The following is a 21,818-nucleotide window of genomic DNA, read 5'->3' as shown; positions in this document are numbered from 1 at the left end:
ATGGCCTCTCGTGATCGTAAAACCAAGCGAGGAGGATAGGAAACGAAGGCGGAGGCGATTTATCTGAGATTTTTAACGCGCTCTGTACGGAGTTCTTCAAACCAACGTAGTCCGTGGAAGGTCTCAGAAATCCACTGGTTAAATATGAGTGACAGGGGTGGCCGGTTTGGCATCTTCCAGTTCAGCATCCACCCAAAAGGACTTGCGATGGCGGCGGAGAACTTCGATCGCCTTCATTTCCAGCGGGGTTGGGTTAACGCCCAGGTCCTCCAAGCCAGGAAGATCCGGAAGCCTCTTATCAGTCACGGAGAACTTGAAACAGATAAGAAAAAAGCCATTATATTCCACGGGCGCGTACGCGTTTTAACTCTGCGATGATTAAATAAGGCAACCGTATCGTGCCGAGTAAGGGGACAAGGGCCATTTGCTGGAGACGTCTCGTGCTGACAGTGTGAAAAAGGAGGGGTGGTGCGAAGGCTCACAACTCCCTAATCTGCTACTGAAAAGATTCCGTATGAACCCATTAGAAAATGGGTCACTTTTCATCTTTAGGAGTGGAGTAATATTCGCTTCCTTACATCTGAAAGAGTATGATGGGAAGAAAACATCCTCTGGTTAATAAAAAGTAGAAATTGGATAAAAACGCACGCTTTTACCTTCCAGTGCTCAAATTGGCAGCCTTTAAGGCTTGTGGACTTCAATTCCCTGAACTCCTCAGCCAGCCTTCCGCATGCATTAGGCCAATACAGGTAGTCCTCAACTTACAACCGTTCATTTGCTGACCGAAGTTACAACGGCAACGAACCAAGCGACTTAGGGAGGACTGGTTTCGTGCTTATGACGGCTGCCGTCTCCCAGCGTCACGTGGCCCCTTTTGGGTGACCTTCTGGCAAACAATGTCAGTGGGGAAGCCACTTTTGCTTAACGGCGGTGTTACTAATTTAATAGCTGCAGCGGTTCATTTAACAACCGCGGCAAGGAAAGTTGTTAAAAGGGGGCAAAACTAACAAATTTCTCACTTAGCAACGTAAAATGTTGGGCCCAGTTGTGAACGTACGTCGAGGATCTACCTGCACATCCCATAAAGCCATACATTATCTAAAATCCTCATTCTGAAAATCTTACTTTTTAAAAAAAAATGTTATTGATTTTCTAGTGTTCCATTTACATATTTGAAAAGCAACGGGGCGGCTGAGCTGCAATAATTCAATTACATACAAATATCCTTAGTACAAATCTCAAACTGTTACAATGAAAGTTTCCTCTCTTTTCCCCTTAATATGTACTGTCTCACATTTAAATTAATACAATTCTTATTCTATCGATTAAATAAAGAATAACTTTCTTACATTTAATCAATCGTTTTTAATTTATATATATCTTAAATTATTTTAACATTCAATCTTTTTAGACAATCAATGACCTAATGAATTTTCCCCAATTTTAAATTGCCATTATTTAAATTTATATTTATCATTTCCAAATTTTAAATGACCCCAATTCCCTTTATCACAATTCCTCACAAAATCCAATCTTCAGGGCACCCGTCTTTATCTATCTGAGTTCTCGCCATCTACATCAACTAATTAATAATACAATATAATATTTTTATTTTCTAATAATCTCCAAGTATCTTAAGTTTAATAACCAAAATCCAGCCCATGTGTTAAGATAAATATCACGGTCCCATTCAAGGCATCTGTTCGAAATCATTACTGGAGAGCAGCATTTCAAGAATTTGCAGGACAGTAATTGTCCTAAGAGGGACGCGGTGGCTCAGTGGGTTAGGACGCTGAGCTTGTTGATCAGAAGGTCGGCAGTTTGGCGGTTCAAATCCCGAGTGCCGCATAACAGAGTAAGCGCCTATTACGCGTCCCAGCTTCTGCCAACCTAGCAGTTCGAAAGCACGTAAAAATGCAAGTAGAAAAATAGGGACCACTACGGTGGGAAGGTAACAGCGTTCCGTGCGCCTTTGGCGTCTAGTCATGCCGGCCACATGACCACGGAGACGTCCTCGGGCAAGCGCTGGCTTGCTTGAAATGACTAGCATGCATGTGCGGGGGAACCTTTACCTTTTACCTTTAATTGTCCTAAGATTAACTAACTGCCTTCTAAAACACCTGAATTTTTCAAAACGAGAATATTAGGGCAAGCTCCCTTATCTTGAGAATTTCATTTTTGTTGTTGTTCCTTGTTCCTTTTCTTAGAGGTATCTCTTACATTATTTCAAAATGGCAATGATTTATTGCAATGCAAATCTAGGAACTGCCACATCCCGATAAGGAACATAAAGTAACAACCTTGTGTAAACCTTCTTAAAATCAACATTTATTTTCTGGCCCTTAAAAAAATAAATAAAAATCCATCTAGATGATCCTGTTCCGTATTTCAATAGGACATATTTTTTTGCCACACTCGTTATTATTGTGTTATCTGTTTGATGCGAAAGGAAAAGCATACTATAAAACGAGAACAAAAAAATGAAAGCGAAAAAGTATCAATGTTTGCAGCTTTGCACTCACCCGGTCCACTTTGTCTCTTGTTATCGAGGGCTCAAATGGATTCATCTCAAAAAACCTTGCAAAGAAACTGCAATTTAAGGAAGAGAAAAAAAAAGAGAGAGAGAGAGAGAGAGAGAGAGAGAATTCAGCTGTTTATGTGAATGCCTAGATTAGAATATCCAAGCCAGAATGGTCTGCATTTAATACTTTTGATATATCAGATTCGCCTATTGACAGAACGCTACCCAGCGGTTGGTGTTTAATCAATTGTTGTTGTTGTTGTTAGTTGCGAAGTCGTGTCCGACCCATCGCGACCCTATGGACAACATTCCTCCAGGCTTTCCTGTCCTCTACCATCTTATGGAGTCCCTTTAAGCTCACGCCTCCTGCTTCAGGGACTCCATCCAGCCACCTCCTTCTCCGTCGTCCCCTTCTTCTCTTGCCCTCAGCCTTTCCCAGCATGAGGCTCTTCTCCAGGGAGTCCTTCCTTCTCGTTAGGTGGCCAAAGGATTTGAGTTTACACTTCAGGATCTGGCCTTCTAAAGAGCAGTCAGGGTTGATCTCCTCTAGGACTGACCGGTTTGATCGCCTTGCAGTCCAAGGGACTCACAGGAGTCTTCTCCAGCACCATAGTTCAAAGGCCTCAATTCTTTGGCACTCAGCCTTTCTTATGGTCCAACTTTCACTTAATCAATACAACCTAGATATTCTATCGAGTGGAGGCTTTTGACTGTAACTGGAGTTTTTAAGTCTCCAAAATGCGTTCCTAAACATGACTTGGGATTGATGCCTGTGGGGATTCTCAAGTCATGCAGCTCATGCTTTTCCCAAAGGTGCTTCCCCCCCCCCGAAAAGGCAATTGGGATTTTCTTGGGGTTTCCCCCCCCTTGAAAACTGAAGAAGCTTCTGGAAGGAGAGGCGAAGCTTTTTCTTTTTTCTTTTTTTTTTATTGAAAAGTTTTAAAAATACAGTTTTCCTTTAAATAAAAGAGAGGCGAAGCTTTTTTAAATAAAAGAGAGGCGAAGCTTTTTCAAGAAAACAAAACAAAACAAAGGAAGTCCAGTTGCCTTTTGGAAAAAGCATCTTTGGGACGACTCGTGCTTCTCACATTTAAGCTGGGATTTTCAGCGAGATCCACGGTCGTTGTGTTTTGTTTTTTTTTCCTGGCCTATCCTAAAGACCAGGACCCCTTCTTGCTCGGTTTCTAAAAAATTTCAGCAAGAAAACTCGGGAGGGAAACCAATAAAAGCAAAGGAAAAGTGAAGAGAGTCTCCTTTGGAATCGGAAACTGGGTTTTGGAGATGTGCAAGAAAACGACTTTTGCCTGCGTTGCAGGGGAACTGCTTCCTCTTTCTGAGAAGCAACGCAATTCTCCACACAAAATCTTCACAAACCATCTTAATCCTCTGCTCCAGTTTCTTGCCTGCTGTACTATCACACTGAGCCTGGGTCCCTTTGGAACTGCGGGGAGGTATTTCGCCTTCCAAGGGTGACCACTGACAGAGAGAAGCCCAGGCAGAGGAGACTTTTTTTTAAAAAATCCCATTTATATCCCGCCCTTCTCCGAAGACTCAGGGTGGCTTAGTCTAAGAAGCACAAATCAATGTGCTTAGCAGTAGCCTTCATTCTATGTCTATGCCTGCTTATTAGGGCTTTCACACACACACCCCAAGCGGCATTATTACAAAGTCAGCTTAATTGCCCCCAACAATCTGGGTCCTCATTTTACCTACCTGGGAAGGATGGAAGGCTGAGTCAACCTTGAGCCTGGTGGGACTCGAACCTGCACTGATTGCAGGCAGCCGGTGTTACTTAAGGAGGCATCAGCCCACTGCTCCACCGAGGCTCTTTTATGCGTTGTTCCTAAGTACGGTGAGAGCTACATAAAATAGGTACTTTACAACTAGACCAGCTTTTACCTGGTGTGAAGTTTCTGCCACAAAGAGTATTTATTTATATATAAAACTACACAGTGAACGGTTGCTGGAATTGGGTATGTCTGGTTTAACGAAGAGAAGGACGAGGGGGGACAGGATAGCAGCGTTCCAGTATCTCAGGGGCTGCCCCAAAGAAGAGGGAGTCAAGCTATTCTCCAAAGCACCTGAAAGCAGGACGAGAAGCAGCAGATGGAAACTAACCAAGGAGAGAAGCAACCTGGAACTAAGGAAGAATTTCCTGACAGTGAGGACAATTAACCAGTGGAACAACCTGCCTCCAGAAGTGGTGAATGCTCCAACACTGGAAGTTTTTAAGAAGAGGCTAGACAGCCATTTGTCTGAAATGGTCTAGGATTTCCTGCATGGGCAGGGGGTTGGACTAGAAGACCTCCAAGGTCCCTTCCCCACCCTATTATTCTGTTATTCCTTGATCCGCTTCAGCAACAGAACTACGGAAGGAATTTCCCGACAGTGGGGACAATTAATCAGTGGCATGGCTCGACTCCCAAAATTGTGGGCGCTCTATCACTTGGAGTTTTTCAAGAGGGGACTGGAGAACTTCTTGTCCAAAATGGTAAGAGGGTCCCCTGCGTGAGCGGGGAGGTTGGATTAAAAGACCTCCAAAGCCACCAGTGATTCAACACCCTTGAGGTTCAGCCTACGAGGGAACCCATCACCAACCCAGTAACGATCGGACTTACTGGAAGAGAGGACGAGGCAGGGGGTACGTGAGGAAGGGTCTGTGCATCACCGAGTACAGGAACTTGATCATGTCATACAAGAGGTATCTGTGAGGTCTGCAAAAGAGGGGGGGGGACGGGGGGAAGGAAGAAAGAAAATTGAGCAGACGTGAGACGAGAAATAGGCAGCATAACAATGAGTTAAGAACTTTTGACATACAGGCAGCCCTCGACTCCAACGACAACTCATTTAGTGACCGCTCAAAGCTGTAACGGCACTACGACAAAGGGACTTACGTACGACGGCTTTTCACACGACCGCTGCAGCCTCCCCCAAGGGTCACGTGATCGAAATCCAGACGCTTGGCCACTGGCTCGTATTTATGACGGTCGCAGCGTGTTTCCGCCCCCTCCTCCTCCCCGGGGTCACGTGAACCCCTTTAACGGTCTTCTGGCAAGCAAAGTCAATGGGGGAAGCCAGACTCGCTTAACAACCGTGTGACTAAACGACTGCGGGGATTCGCTTAGCAACGGTGGGCACGAAAGGTGGTGAAACGGAGCAAAATTCACTTGACCAATGTTTCACACAGCAACGAAAATTTGGGGCTGAGTTGTCGTCGTAAGTCGAGCGCTGTGTGTGTTTTGCATCTAAACCGGGATGTATCTTCAGTGAATATAAAAATGGCTACTTTTCTTTTGCCTCCCGGCTACAAAAGTACCAGTCTTGTCTCTGTGGAGTTTCTCACTCCTCCAGGTCATAGCTGTCTCAAAGACGCTTTTTCAAAAGTCAACTGGACTTTGTTTATACTTGATGATGATGAAGACATTTCACTTTCTCATCCAAGAAGCTTCCCTCCATCCCCCCCCCCAATCCAGTCACAACTGGATGAAGCTCCTCGGACGAGAAGCGAAATGTCTCCCTTCATCGCAGGAAAAACGGCCCAGCTGACTTTTGAGAAAACTGCCTTCGGGACTAGCAATCTTGTGCTGTTTTGTCATTTTCACCATTAACCTAGGGACAATCATACAAATCTTTCCATAGCTGATACACCTGATACATTGATGTGCTAATTGTGAGATGAACAGGTATGAACAGGTAAGAATTAAGGCTGCAATTGATGCTGGTCCAATTCGACCTGTGGTCAGCACCACCTCCTTCCTTGATGGCACATATGAAGGCTGAGCTTAAAATATATGACAGATTCTATCTACCTATCTATCATCTATCTATCTATCTATCTATCTATCTATCTATCTATCTATCTATCTCTTTTTTTCCTCTCTCTCTGTCTGTCAGTCTATGTATCTATGTATGTATCTATGATCTATTCTATTGTATTATTTCAATCCTATTTATCTATCTCTATCCATCTCTCTCTATCTCTCTATCATCTCTATCTATCCATCTCTCTATATATCTATCTACCTATCATCTATTGTCTATGTCTATTGTCTCAATCCTATCTATCCATCTATCATCTGTCCATCTCTCTCTCTATTTATCCATCTCTCTACCTCTCTACCTCTCTACCTATCTATCTATCTATCTATCTATCTATCTATCTATCTATCTATCTATCTATCTATCTATCTATCATCTATTGTCTATCATCTCAATCCTATCTATCTATCTATCTATCTATCTATCTATCTATCTATCTATCTATCTATCTATCTATCTATCTATCTATCTATCTATCTATCCTCAAGGCAAAGAATAGGGGCAGAGACAAGCTGATCTTGTAAGACTTGAACCCAACAAGTCAAAATGAACTCTTTTATTTACGCAATCATTTCTTCGACCTTAAAAATGATTTTCTGGACAAACTCGGGAGCCGGGGAGCTTACCCACCCCTCCCTTTTAAACAATTTGGGGCTGGAATGGGGTGGAACTGGACCTGCCTTTTAAAGCTTTCTTCCCAGTATGAAAACTATGTAGCAGTTCAGTTAACAGCCAGTTTAACAAGACCTCCGAATCTTTGTAATACAGAATGTCAAAACTGTGTAAATAAAACGCAACTAATAAAAGCCTTGCCCGACTATTGCTGCATTGTGCAGGAAAAGAAAAACCACTTGGTTTTATTTGAAAACAATAAAACAGTACTGATTTCTAACCTTAAGAGTTTATGGGAGTTTTTTGTTTTTGTTTTTTTTGCTTGATGCACAACCTCACAAAAATACAGCAGGTTGGCACAAAGGAGACTACAGCTCATCCTTGACTTAAAACACTTCGCTCAGTGTCCGTTCGAAGTGACAACAGCACTGGGGGAAAAAAAGTGACACAACCGTCTTTTCGCGCTTCTGACCGCTGCAGCGTCGAAAATTCGGGATCGGAAATTCGGCTGCTTGGCAAGGGGTTCGCCCCAAGCGGTCAACGGTGCTCTGCTGTTCTAAACGTCTATCGCCTCTTAACTAGAATGTATTCATGACGAGTAAATGGCTATGGAGGTTCTCGGACATCCAGGTCGTAGTTATCCCAAAGTTGCTTTTTTTTCAGGAGGAAACGGGACATTCTCGTTTTTCTTGGAAGACTTTTCGCTTCTCCTCCCAGAAGCTTCTTCAGGTTCTGACCGGATGATGGGAAACGGGAGGATTTATACTCCTTGCAGACAGCTGGTCCTTTGCCTTCTTTTAGAGAGTCGTTGAGGCCACTCGGAGGCTTACCTGTGTCCTCAGGGTCACCTGAGTGGTGCAAATGGGTGTGGAGCCTTCTTGGAGCTGCTGAAAGGACCGTGTTCCAAGTTCCAAAAAGGCTCCCCACTGTTGTGATTCAGGGTCAGCCTGTGGGTTCGGCAGTTGGGTCGGACGACTCAGAGGAGGAGGAGGAGGGGGGTGTTGAAGACCTTGCTGAGGGGGTTGAAGATCTTGCTGATGAGAGCCCTCAGCCGGGCCCCTCCCACTAGGTCACCACGGAGACCCAGCTGTGTGAGCCTGACAGCGTGGATGAAGATGACCCACAGCTGGCCCTGTTCAAGGACGCCCGACGCAGGAGGCAGTCAATTAGGAGTAAACAGAGGAAGGCAATGGGGCTTCTCGGAAGGAGGCAGAGAGAAGCCACGCCCTGAACTCTATATAAGGGGAATGTGTGGGAGGGCTGGTTTGCTGAAGGCAACCGCTCGGATGGTTCATGTTTGTTAAAGCTCCTGTTTCTTGGTTCGTGTCTTGTTTGTTTTTGTAGCTATAAATTTGGCAGGCGTTATTCCAGCCTCTTGCCGTTTGTAAAGGGGTTGTCCCTGCCTTTTCTGCAGGGCCGGTAGCAGGCTGGTACAGAACACCCACAGATTTGCACCGCTCAGGTGACCCTGAAGACATAGATAAGCCTCTAGATAACACTAATGACTCTGTAAAAGAAGGCGAAGGACCGGCTCTCTGCAAGGAGTATAAATCCTTCCCTTCCCCACCATCCAGGCAGAGCTGATGAAGCTTCTGGGATGAGAAGCGAAAGGTCTTCAAAGAAAAAGCTAGGAAGTCCAGTTGCCTCCTGAAAAAAGCACCTTTGTGAGATTTATGACAGGTACCTGAGATGAACTGTAACTGCTTGGGGCAACGTATAGACTGAAGCTCCTGTCCCAAATGAAAGGGGGAAGCTTGCTGACCTATCGATAAATCCAGAACAGATCTGCCCAGAAGAGGAAACCCAATTTCTTTGACTATTTGAGAAAACTCACCCTATAACAAACGGCTGCCCTTATCAAGTCCAGCCCAAAGAGGTGGAGATAGGAGACAAATTTTCTGGGCAATGTTTTGAAGGTTTTTTTTTTAAAAAAAGGAACACAACAACATCATAGACAGAACAAATATAGTAGGTTTTACGCGAGAGAAGCAAAAAAAAAATAATCAGAAAACATACCCAACCAGTGCATATGTTTTTCCTTTAGAATCAGGGTCCTTGATAGCATTCATTACTGCCCGGGCTACATCGACCACCTATCAAATAATATTCCACAGGAAAAAAAATATTGACGTGGTTAATTAAATTTTGTCAAGGTAATGATTTAGAAGCTAACCAGCTGATGTAATGTAAGATGTGTGATGTAATGTTGGGAATGACTCAGCAGGGTCTGTGTGCCTTTAAGAGCCAGCTGGGCCTGTGTCTCTTTAAGAGCAAGCAGGGTCTGTGTCTCTTTAAGAGCCCTGCATAAAAAGGAAGGCTCCGCCGATGTGTGCTCTCTCTTTCGTTTCCTGCTGTAACTGCTTTGTGTTGGAGACTGCTCCATTAACACGTGTATATTGTTCCTGGTCTACGATATGTAGATAGTGTAAGATAAACCATCATTTAATATAGACCACTGTTTACTGTGTTTACTCCTGGGTTATCTCAGCGCAATAAGACTGCAGGCTCTGATAAATTTTTTGAGGTTAAGCAAAATATACAGGTAGTCCGGGCGTTACAGCCACAACTGGGCCCCAGATTTCTAGCTGTTGAGTGATTTGCGCCCCATTTAGGACCTTTTTTGCGTCACAGTTGTTAAGCGAATCGCTGCAATTGTCAGGTGAATCGTGGAGTTGTTAAATGAGTCTGGCTTCCCCTATTGATCTTGTCAAAGCCCAGCTAGGGAAGGTTATCGATGGTGACCACATGACTTGGGACAGTGCAACGGTCATAAATACATCCCAGTCGCCAAGTGCCCAAATTTTGATCACGTGACCACGGGGACGCTGCAAACGGTCCTGAGGATGAAGAACAGTCGTCCAGTCACTTTTTCCAGTGCCAGTGTAGTTTCGGATGGTCGCTAAACGAATGGCTGTAATTCGAGGACTACCTGTACATGAACCAGCTGTGTGGAGCAGTAGCCAAAAAAGCTAATACAATCCTGGGTTGTATAAACAGAGGCACAGAATCAAGATCACGTGAGGTATTACTACCGCTTTACAAAACCCAAGTGAGGCCACACCTGGAATACTGCAGCCAATTTTGGTCAGCATATCACAAAAAAAAGGTTGAGAGTTTGGAAAAAAAATCAGAGAAGAGCAACTAAGTCCTGGAGACTAAAACATACGAAGAACAGCTGAGGGACTAAGGTTTGGCTAGTCTAAAGAAAAGAAGAAATAGGGGACACATGGTAGCAGTGTTTCTGTATTTAGAGGCTACCACAAAGAAGAGGGGGTCAGGTTGTCCACCAAAGCACCAGAGGGAAGGACGAGAAACAATGGTTGGACACTGACCAAAGAGAGAAGCATCCTGGAATTAAGGAGAAACGTCCTGACAGTGAGGACAATCAACCAGTGGAACAGCTTGCCACCAGAAATCCTGGGTGCTTCATCACTGGAGGTTTTTAAGAAGAGGCTAGACAGTCGCTTGTCTGAGATGGTATAGGTTCTCCTGCTTGAGCAGGGGGCTGGACTAGAAGACCTCCAAGGTCCCTTCCAGCTATTCTATTCTATTCTATTCTATTCTATTCTATTCTATTCTATTCTATTCTATTCTATTCTATTCTATTCTATTCTATTCTATTCTATTCTAAATTAATTCTAATTCTATTCGAGACATTTAATCAGTACTTACATAGACTGGCTGCTTCACAGTTTTCTTGCCAAAGCCAACGATGGGTACTCCGCCAAACCGTCGCAACTCTATATCAAGAGAGGTAAGTCAACTAAAGATCCTTATTCATATTACCACTTTGCTTAGTTATTTCCCAATACATTTTAGAGCAGGGGTCCCCAATCCATGGGCTGTGGACTGGCGCCAGTCCACGGCATGTCAGAAACCAGTCCGCGCAAACCAGCAAAGCCCCATCCGCGGGATGCAGGCAGCACACAAACCCACGCCCCCACCCGTCCGTGGAAAAGCCTCCCTCCGTGGAACCGGTCCCTGGTGCCCCAAAGATTGGGGGCCGCTGGGTTAGAGGATGTATTTATTTTAACGTTTAACTTTTTAAACTTTTGTAAAAATGTAAAATGTAAACATGTTCGCAACTGCACATGCTTTACACCTAAAATCAGGAATAAGCCTAAGAGAATTCAAAGGGGCTGAATTACATATTCATAAGAGTCTAACATTTATAAAATTTCCATTACTCACAACAGGATTATTAGGTATTATATAGATGGGAAACCCAAAAACTGTGGATAAAAAGGGCTGACCGCAGTGTTACACATCTATTTTTATTTATTTTTATTTTATTTTATTTTATCTAGTTCTTGCAACTAAATTTCATTTTTGATGTGTGCCGTTGTGCCCACAGGAAAAAAAAATGACAACCGAGGTTATCTTACCTTGTCCTGTCTTATCGTATCATCTTATCTTACCTTAGCTTACTTTATCTAGTAACCATGAATTTACAATATTTTTTAAATGATCAAATAGGAAAGGGTCCCCTAACAATCGTTCCTGGAATCACCAGAAATCACTAGGATTTGAAACCAAGATCTGAAAGGTTCATTACTGTACAGATTTAAACGAGAACCTTATTAAAAGGGGTGCAGTTATTTTCACATCAATAATGTAACCACAGAATGAAAGCAAAGGTCCAGGGCAGCTTTCACGACTGCATGAATATATGTTCTGTCAAATACCTGTCTCTTTAGCAAAATAAAGCAGAGACATCACCCTGTCAACAAAAGTGCGTATAGTCAAGGCTATGGTCTTCCCAGTTGCAATGTATGGCAGTGAAAGTTGAACCATAAAAAAGGTCGAGCGCCAAAGAATAGAGGCCTTTGAACTGTGGTGCTGGAGAAGACTCCTGCAAGTCCCTTGGACTGCAAGGCGATCAAACCGGTCAGTCCTAGAGGAGATCAACCCTGACTGCTCTTTAGAAGGCCAGATCCTGAAGCTGAAACTCAGATACTTTGGCCACCTAATGAGAAGGAAGGACTCACTGGAGAAGAGCCTCGTGCTGGGAAAGGTTGAGGGCAAGAGAAGAAGGGGACGACAGAGAATGAGGTGGCTGGATGGAGTCACCGAAGCAGGAGACGTGAGCTTAAAGGGACTCCAGAAGATGGTAGAGGACAGGAAGGCCTGGAGGAATGTTGTCCATAGGGTCGTGATGGGTTGGACACGACTTCGCAACTAACAACAACAACTTAGTAAAATACTTTATATGTCACAATAAATATACTTACCGGCGTAATAGTTTAAAAACCTGTCTTCTCTCCCGTATATATCAGAAGGCTTCATAATGATGGCATCTGGAAATTCCGCCCTGACAACGTTTTCTCCCTCTGCCTAGGGATCAAGTCATTGGAAGATTATTCAACTTCTCATACCGATGCGAGACAGGTGCAATTTCAACAACCAAATCTTGCAGAATATGTCCTCCTAGCCCAGGGGTCTTCAAACTTGGCCCTTTGATGACTTGTGGACTTCAACTCCCAGAATTCCTCGGTCAGCGTGGCTGGCTGAGCAATTCTGGGAGTTGAAGTCCACAATTCATAAAAGGGCCAAGTTTGAAGACCTCTGTCCTAGCCCCTTCCCAATTGTACATTTGAGCGTCTGAATATTCTGGCCCAGATGTGAAGCTGCACACGTGTCAGCAATGAGGACAAGCTTTGAGTGAAAAGCGGCACCTGGTTTTGCTTAGCCGAAGTCTGGCAGCAATCCAAAAAATTAAAATGATTAAAATGGAAATGATAAGGAGCTGGATTTTTTTCCCCCAGGCCTGGACTGTAAGAATGTGCAAACATACCTTACCAAACCAGACAGATTTAAGGCAATGTATAAATATCAGAAATACAACTGAGATAATGATGATGATAATAATATTGATGATGATGATGATATCATCATCATCAAAACTGCACGATTACGGATGAAATGCGTAACAGTGACACCCATTGTCACTGGGGCACTGGGAACCATGTCCAAAAACTTTGCAAAATACATCGAGAAATTGCAGCTTCCTGCAATAATTCCAGCAAAGCCCCAAAAAACTGCGCTACTCGGAACATCTTACATTTTAAGGAGATACCTGGTTGATACCTAGGATGCTGGCAGCAACCCGTGTCAACCATAAGTGCCAGTCAATTTGAGTGTTCAGTTGACTGAGTTTCATGTCTAATGAATAAAATATAATAATAATAATAATAATAATAATAATAATAATAATAATAATAATAATGATGATGATGATGATGTTGTTGTTGTTGTTGGAAGGGACCTTGATGGTCTTCTAGTCCAATTCTAATTAGAATTCGAATATAGAATAGAATATAGAAAAGTTGGAAGGGACCTTGGAGGTCATCTAGTTTAACCCCCCTGCTCAGGCAGGAAATCCTACACCATTCCAGACAAATCATTGTCCAGTCTCTTCTTAAAAACCTCCAGTGACGGAGCACCCACAACTTCTGGAGGCAAGGAGTTCCACTGGTTAATTTTTCTCACTGTCAGGAAGTCTCTCCTTAATTCCAGGCTGCTGCTTCTCCTGCCTTCAGGTGCTTTGGAGAAGAGCTTGACTCCCTCTTATAATACAATTACAAAGCAGCCGGATCTCAAGATAAAAGGGAAACATCGCTGAATGGCTCACCTTAGTCCTGAGGTATTTTGAAGGGCTTTTGCTGTCTGAGTTTAAATGAGAAAAATGGATCAATTTTTCCACTCCAGCCTGTTTTGAGAGGCGAGCGATATCTCTGGGGAAGGAAACAAATACGTCTTCGAAGTTGAAGTTCCTAAAACGAGACCGAAACCAAGAATTAGTATCACTCGTGTTCATGGGGAAAGTGTTGTTGTTTCCCCCCCCCCCACGCACAATAACCAGGACAGTGTTGCACAGAACAACATTGATTTATGTATTATGGGTAGTCCTCAGCGTACAACAGCTCATTTAGTGACTGTTAGAAGTTACAACGGTACCGGGGGGAAAAAAGAGACAAAGGGCCGTTTTTTCACACTTACGGTCCCCCCGGGGTCACGTGATTTGCATTTGGACCCTTGGCAACGGGTTCGTGTTTATGACGGTCGCGGCGTGCCGGGGTCCCCTTTTGCGACCTTCTGACAAGCAAAGGGAAGGGGGAAGCCGGATTTGCTTAATGACCGGGTTACTGGCTTAACAACTGCAGGGACTCACTTAACAGCCATGCCAAGTTGTATGTAGCATGTTTTAAATGTGTGTTATATATGTGTACACTTTGAGAGGAAGCAACTAAGTTTCATTTTTAATGTGTGCCATTGTGCCCACAGGGAAAAAAAATGACAATAAAGATTATCTATCTATCTATCTATCTATCTATCTATCTATCTATCTATCTATCTATCTATCTATCTATGCTATTGCTATATCATCTATCTTCTATCTATCAACTATCATCTATCAACTATCAAGTATCTCCATCTCTATTACCTATCTATATCTATCTACCGGTATATGTATTTATTTATCTCTATCATTTATCTATTATCTATCAATCATTTATCTATTATCTATCATCTATCTCATCTATATCAATCATTTATCTATTATCTATCAATCATTTATCTATTATCTATCACATCTATCTCAATCATCTATTATCTATCATCTATCTATCTCATCTCTATCATTTATCTATTATCTATCATCTATCATCTATCTCATATCTATCTATCTATCTATCTATCTATCTATCTATCTATCTATCTATCTATCTATCTATCATCTATCTATCTAAGAAAGGTCATAAATCGGGGGGAAATTCACTTAAGAGGCGTCTGGCTTAGCAACAGAGATTTCAGGCTGAGTTGTGTCATAAATGGAGGACCACCTGCGTTAAGATTTATTTCTCTCCTTCATTTTGTCCAACTCGTGGCAGGACAGGCACATAAGCTCTTGCCTTTTTTCCCCACAACAACCCTGTGAGGTGGGCTGAGCTGGAAGAGACTACCAATAAGGTCTCCCTGGCACCATGATGGCCCATCCTCAATTTATTTCAGCCCGGGGGGGGGGGAAATTCACCTGGTCTCCCAGTCTCTTCCGACCAGGTTGATTACCACATGGCTATTTTCCACAGCTCTCCAGGTGGAATCTTTGTCGCGGGCATCCCATTCCTGGAGACCACAAAAACACCAAGTAAATTCAATGATGTCCGCGCACCTTTCACAGAGTAGGCCCAGTAGTTTGCGGCCCATGTAATAGCAGTAACACTTACAGCAACTGCACTTAGACTTATATACCGCTTCACAGTGGTTCACAACCCTCTCTAAGCCGTTTACAGAGTCAGTCTGTTGCCCCTCCAAGAATCCGGGTCCTCATTTTACCGACACCAGAATATGGAAGGCTAAGTCAACCTTGAGCTGGACAGGATCGAACTCCCGGCAGTGGGCAGAGTTTGCCTGCAATGCTGCATTCTAACCACTGAGCGGCCAGAGACAGCAATAGCAATACCGCTTAGACTTATATACCGCTTCACGGCCCTCTCTAAGCAGGTTACACAATCAGCCTGTTGCCCGCAACAATCTGGGTCCTCATTTTACCGACCCTGGAAGTATGGAAGGCTGAGTCAACCTTGAGCTGGACAGGATCGAACTCCCGGCAGTGGGCAGAGTTTGCCTGCAATGCTGCATTCTAACCACTGAGCGGCCACAGAGAGCAATAGCAATACCGCTTAGACTTATATACCGCTTCACGGCCCTCTCTAAGCGGGTTACACAGTCAGCCTCTTGCCCCCAACAATCTGGGTCCTCATTTTACCGACCCTGGAAGTATGGAAGGCTGAGTCAACCTTGAGCCAGTCAGGATCGAACTTCCGGCAAAGGGCAGTAAGTTAGCCTGCAATAGCTGCATTCTAAGCACTAAGCCACCAGGGCTCTTAACGCTTTTGTCTAACAGGAGAACATACAGGTAGTCCTCGATTTACAATTAGTTCATTTAGTGACCATTCAAAGTTACAACATCACCGCAACTGCCAGACGCCCTTACCAACCTTGTTACCAACTCAACAACGGCAGTGATTCGGTTAACTGCGGTTAAGAAAGGTCGTAAAACAGGGCAAAACTCACTGAACAAATTTTGGGCTCAATTGTGGTCGTAGGTCGAGGACTGCCTGTTATAACCCTCTTCCTGGCACCAACCAAGCTGTTAAGATTAAGAATCCCAGGAAAGGCAACGTCTAGGGTTAAAATACTTTCGCTTGTATTTTTCCGCCTTCGTCAGGATTTGAGGCTGACTCACACTCCCCTACCAGAAAGATAAGTTGTCCCAGGTCCCCCATGGGCCGAAGGTAGAGGAGATCGTACTCGTCACAGCGATACGGGATGACGACTTGGGAACCGATACGGCCTAGAAGAAGAAGAAGAAGAAGAAGAAGAAGAAGAAGAAGAAGAAGAAAGTTTCTTTGGAATGGGTTAATTGCAGGATATGAAACATTAGCGTTGAGCCGTAAACGCTTTTTGCATGTCAGATTGCAAAAGTGGTTTTGCATCCAGGCATTATCTTCCTCTGGGTTTCCAGAAGCCCCGTGGTGCAGAGAGAGTTTGATCTACAGGGAAGGCGCCAGGCTAGAAAGTGGGAGAGCGTGAGTTCTAGTCCCACCTTAGGCATGAAGGACAGCTGGCTGACCTAGAGCTAGTCACACACTCTCAGGATTGTTGTTTGGGGGGGGAGAAGGAGGAGGGAGAAGCGTTGTGTATGTCCGCTGCCTTATTTGTTAAAATAACAAGCAATAGCGCTTAGACTTATATGCCGCTTCACAGTGCTTTACAGCCCTCTCTAAGCAGGTTACAAAGTCAGCCTGTTGCCCCCAACAATCCAGGTCCTCATTTTACCGGCCTTGGAAGGATGGAAGGCTGATTCAACCTTGAGCCGGTCAGGATCGAACTGCTGGCAGTGGGCAGTGAGTTAGTCTGCAATGCTACATTCTAGCCACTGCACCATCATGGCGCCCTCTCTCTCTCTCTCCATCTATCCCTCCCTCTTTCTCTCTTCTTTCTTTCTTTTCTTTCATCTATCACAAAAGCAATAGCACTTAAACTTGTATACCGCTTTTAGGGTAGGTAGCATCTGGCTTGTGTCAAGGAAGAGAGCAATAAACATAAAAGGTCCTAAGTTCCTTTTTCCCACGAGAGGGATGATACGAGGTAAATGATGGGGGACTGACCAAATGGGGTTAAGGGGGGGTTGAACCGGGAACTCTTTATAAGGGTTTAGTTTGCAGAACAATATTAAGTCCTGTCTTGTATTCCTACAACCAAGCATGTCATAGTAAAGATTCCTTTTGGACTAAGATTTGGCTCCAAGAGTTTTGTCTTCCTAAGACGTGGTTTGGGGTGGGTCCTGACACACACACATACACACACACACACATATGTAAATTTTATGAAAAGCCCTTCTGATTGCTCATTTACAAAGGAATTTCATGATACTGCCAGAGGATAAACTTGTAGCATTTACCTTCATGATTGAACGGTGTATTGGATTGGTAAATCAGATAAGCATTAATAAACAACAACATTAATTTATTAAATGAAATCTGTCCTTGTCATATATTACCTAGGTAATTAACAATATATCGGCCCAAAAATCCTGTGGCCCCAAAGACTGTGGCAACGATACCACTGACTGACGAACGTCCGCTGCGTCCATGAGGCATCACCGAATAGTGGATTGAGCGATCTTGTTGAAGAAGCGACAACACGCCTGCAGAAATGCCATAGCCTAAAACACAAGGACATTGAGCACACATATGAATATTTACTCATCTCCCAAGATTTCAACTCAACTCAAAATTTCCATCGCTCAGCGAGACAGTGGTTGGGTTTTGCCCTGTTTTACGACCTTGCCACGGTTCTTAAGTGAGTCTCTGCAGCTGTTAAGCTAATAACACGGTTGTGAAAGGAACCTGGCTTCCCCCGTTGACTATGTTTGTCGCAAAAGGCGATCACATGACGCCGGGGCATTGCAGCCGTCATAAATATGAGTCAGTTGCTAAGTGTCTTGAATTTTGGTCACGTGGCTTGCTGTGAAGACTATCGTGTTTTCCCCAAAATAAGGCCCAACCAGAAAATAAACCTTAGCATGAATTTTCAGGATGCTCGTAAAATCAGCCCCACCCCAAAAATAAACCCCAGTTAAGATTGTCAGTCGTGCCGTATTTCCCCGAATATAAGCCCTAACCGGAAAATAAGACACAACGCGTCTTTTGGAGCAAAAATGAATATAACATCCGGTCTTATTTTTGTGGGGAAACACGGTACCTGTAATAACTCATTGCTATACGAGTTGCATGGCAGAGAAAGGAGAATAAATTTTCCCTAACGTATTTCCCCCCAAAATAAGCCCTAACTGGGAAGTAAGGCTTAATGCGTCTTTTGGAGCAAAAATTAATATAAGACCTGAGAGTTCTCTGGACTGCAGTGAAATCAAAACAACTACACAGGGTTCAAAGAAAAAAATCAATATAGAAAACAATTTCCTCCCGATACAGCTACCCAACAAGAAAAAATAAAATCTGCTTATGGTTTTAAGAGAAGAAAGGGATGACAGAGATTGAGGTGGCTGGATGGAGTCACCGAAGCGGTAGGCGTGAGCTTAAATGGACTCCAGACGATGGTAGAGGACAGGAAGGCCTGGAGGAATGTTGTCCATGGGGTCACAAGGGGTCGGACACAACTTCGCAACTAACAACATGGTTTTAAGAATATTGGCTCAACACTATTCTGGACTGTCAAAACCAACAGGACAGGGGTCTTCAAACTTGGCCCTTTTATGACTTGTGGACTTCAGCGTGTGCCTGGCTGAGGAATTCTGGGAGTTGAAGTCCACAAGTCATAAAAGGGCCAAGTTTGAAGACCCCTGAACTAGGATAATAAAAGAAAACCATTATGCAATTCAACCATTTCTTGCCTATTGACCCCCGGCTCCTGTCGCTACAGAAAGAGATTGACACAAAATAGTCACTTCAGGCAGGAAATTGCATTTTGTCCTTGCACCTAATCTGGGTTATATATAGCTAGTCCTCAACATACAACAGCTCATTTAGTGACCGTTCAAAGTTACAACGGTACCGGGAAAAGCGACTTATGCCCATTTTTCACACTTGCAGCATCCCCCACGATCACCTGATCAAAATTCAGATGTTTGGCAACTAGCTCATATTTATGGCGGTCGTGGCGTCCCCGCCCGGGCTGACGTGATCCCCTTTTGCGACCTTCTGACAAGGAAAGTCAATGGGGGAAGCCAGATTCACTTAACCACCGTGTTACTAACCGAACAACTGCAGCGATTCACTTAACCACTGCGGCAAGGAAGGTCGCAAAACGAGGCAATATTCACTTAACACCTGTCTTACTTAACCACGGAAGTTTTGGACTGAATTCTGGTTGTAAGGACAGGTTGTCCTCCACTTACCAGTTCGTCTAGTGCAGGGGTCGGCAACCTTGGCTCTTTTATGACTCGCGGACTTCAACTCCCAGAATTCCCGAGCCAGCATAGCTGGCTCGGGAATTCTGGGAGTTGAAGTCCGCGAGTCATAAAAGAGCCAAGGTTGCCGACCCCTGGTCTAGTGATTGCTCGAACTTACAACGGCCCTGAAAAAAGGGACTTACGACCGTTTTCCCCACACTTAACGACCGTTGCCGCCTCCCTGAGGTCACATGATCAAAATTCCCACGCTTGGCCACTGACTGACTCGTATTTACGACGGTTTCCCCCCCACCCCGGGGAGGGGGGGGTCACATGATCCCCCTTTGCGACCTTCTGACAAGCATAGTCAATGGGGGGGGGAAGCCAGATCCGCTTAACGACCGTTGTTCCTTAACGAACAACTGCGGCGATTCACTTCACAGCTACGGCGAGAAAAGTCGTAAAATGGATCGTGGCGCTTAACAACAGAAATGTTTTTTTTTTGGGGGGGGGGAAGCTAAGCTTGTAAGCCGCCCTGAGTCTTCGGAGAAGGGCGGGATATAAATGGAATAAATAAAATAAAATAAAATAAAATAAAATAAAATAAAATAATAAAATAAAATAATAAAATAAAATAAATAAAATAAAATAAAATAAATAAAATAAAATAAAATAAAAAAAATAAAATAATAAAATAAAATAAAATAAAATAAAATAAAAAAATAAAAAAATAAAATAAAATAATAAAATAAAATAAATAAAATAAAAAAAATAAATAAAATAAAAAAAATAAAATAAAATAATAAAATAAAATAAAATAAATAAAATAAAATAAAATAAATAAAATAAATAAAATAATAAAATAAAATAAATAAAATAAAATAAATAAAATAAAATAAAAAAATAAAATAAAATAAATAAAATAATAAAATAAAATAAAATAAAATAAAATAAATAAAATAAATAAAATAAAATAAAATAAAAAATAAATAAATAAATCGGCTGGGGTCGTAAGTCGAGGACTAGCTGGTCCCGGGCCCTCCCGGCGGCTTTTCGGCCCGACAGGGAAGGAGAAGGGGCGGCTTCCGAGCGCCTCCCTCCCGAGGAGGCCACGCGCGGCTCTGGGAGCCCACGGAGAGCCGCCTTCTCGCGTGAAAAATAAACCCCCCCCTCCCGGCGTCCTCCCGGTGACCTTCCCAGCCGGCGTCGCCGGGCCTGCGGCGAATCCCCGCCGCTCCCTTGCCCGGGCTGAGCTCCAGGAGGGGCGGCCGGACGCCCCTCGGACGCCGCCCCGGCCCGGACTTACGCTTCCCGGGGACGAAAAGCGCCGCGCGAGGAAGGACGCGCACGAAAGCCGCCATCTTGCCCGGCTTTTGTGGCCAGCCCCGCCCCCCGCGCTACGGCGGCCTCCGAAGACCAAACGGCGGGCGGCGACGTCCCTCCGCAGAGCGCGCTCCGGGGGGGGGCGAAAGGGGGTGGGCGGGGCCTAGGAGTTCAAGGGATGCGACTGACAGCTCAGTTCCCACCTAAAATAGGATACGAGGATAGAATAGAATAGAAAAGAATAGAACGGAACGGAACAGATCAGAACAGAACAGAACAGAATAGAAATACAGGATAGGATAGGATAGGATAGGATAGGATAGGATAGGATAGGATAGGATAGGATAGGATAGGATAGGATAGGATAGGATAGGAAAATGGAATGGAATGGAATAGGATAAAATAGAATAGAATAGAATGGAATGGAACGGAACGGAACGGAACAGATCAGAACAGAACAGAACAGAATAGAAATACAGGATAGGATAGGATAGGATAGGATAGGATAGGATAGGATAGGATAGGATAGGATAGGATAATAGAATAGAATAGAATAGAATAGAATAGAATAGAATAGAATAGAATAGAATAGAATAGAATAGAATAGAATAGAATGGAACGGAACGGAACGGAACGGAACGGAACAGAACAGAACAGAACAGAATAGAAATACAGGATAGGATAGGATAGGATAGGATAGGATAGGATAGGATAGGATAGGAAAATGGAATGGAATGGAATAGGATAGAATAGAATAGAATGGAATGGAACGGAACGGAACAGATCAGAACAGAACAGAACAGAACAGAATAGAAATACAGGATAGGATAGGATAGGATAGGATAATAGAATAGAATAGAATAGAATAGAATAGAATAGAATAGAATAGAATAGAATAGAATAGAATAGAATAGAATAGAATAGAATAGAATAGAATGGAACGGAACGGAACGGAACGGAACGGAACAGAACAGAACAGAATAGAAATACAGGATAGGATAGGATAGGATAGGATAGGATAGGATAGGATACGATAGGATACGATAGGATAGGATAGGAAAATGGAATGCAATGGAATAGGATAGAATAGAATAGAATGGAATGGAATGGAACGGAACAGAACGG

The 21,818-nt window shown here is 43.6% G+C and overlaps 1 protein-coding gene across 1 annotated transcript; it reads right to left on the bottom strand.

Moving 5' to 3' along the window:
* Window positions 1–44: 44 nt before the first annotated feature.
* On the bottom strand, window positions 45–20,809 carry NDUFA9 (NADH:ubiquinone oxidoreductase subunit A9). The gene is made up of 11 exons (XM_083365903.1): window positions 20,677–20,809; window positions 17,520–17,684; window positions 16,213–16,310; window positions 14,988–15,079; window positions 13,584–13,725; window positions 12,184–12,286; window positions 10,625–10,692; window positions 8,969–9,045; window positions 5,140–5,235; window positions 2,523–2,589; window positions 45–312 (listed from the first exon to the last, which is right to left on the bottom strand). The coding sequence occupies exons 1-11, from the start codon at window positions 20,729–20,731 to the stop codon at window positions 139–141; spliced, it is 1,137 nt and encodes a 378-aa protein (XP_083222029.1). The 5' UTR covers window positions 20,732–20,809; the 3' UTR covers window positions 45–138.
* Between the last annotated feature and the right edge of the window lie 1,009 nt (window positions 20,810–21,818).

This window comes from Vipera ursinii (genome assembly GCF_947247035.1).
Source record: "Vipera ursinii genome assembly, chromosome: 6".
Taxonomy (NCBI): Eukaryota; Metazoa; Chordata; class Lepidosauria; order Squamata; family Viperidae; genus Vipera; species Vipera ursinii.
The sequence above is the reverse complement of the archived record's forward strand: the minus strand, read 5'-3'. Positions and strand labels throughout refer to the sequence as shown.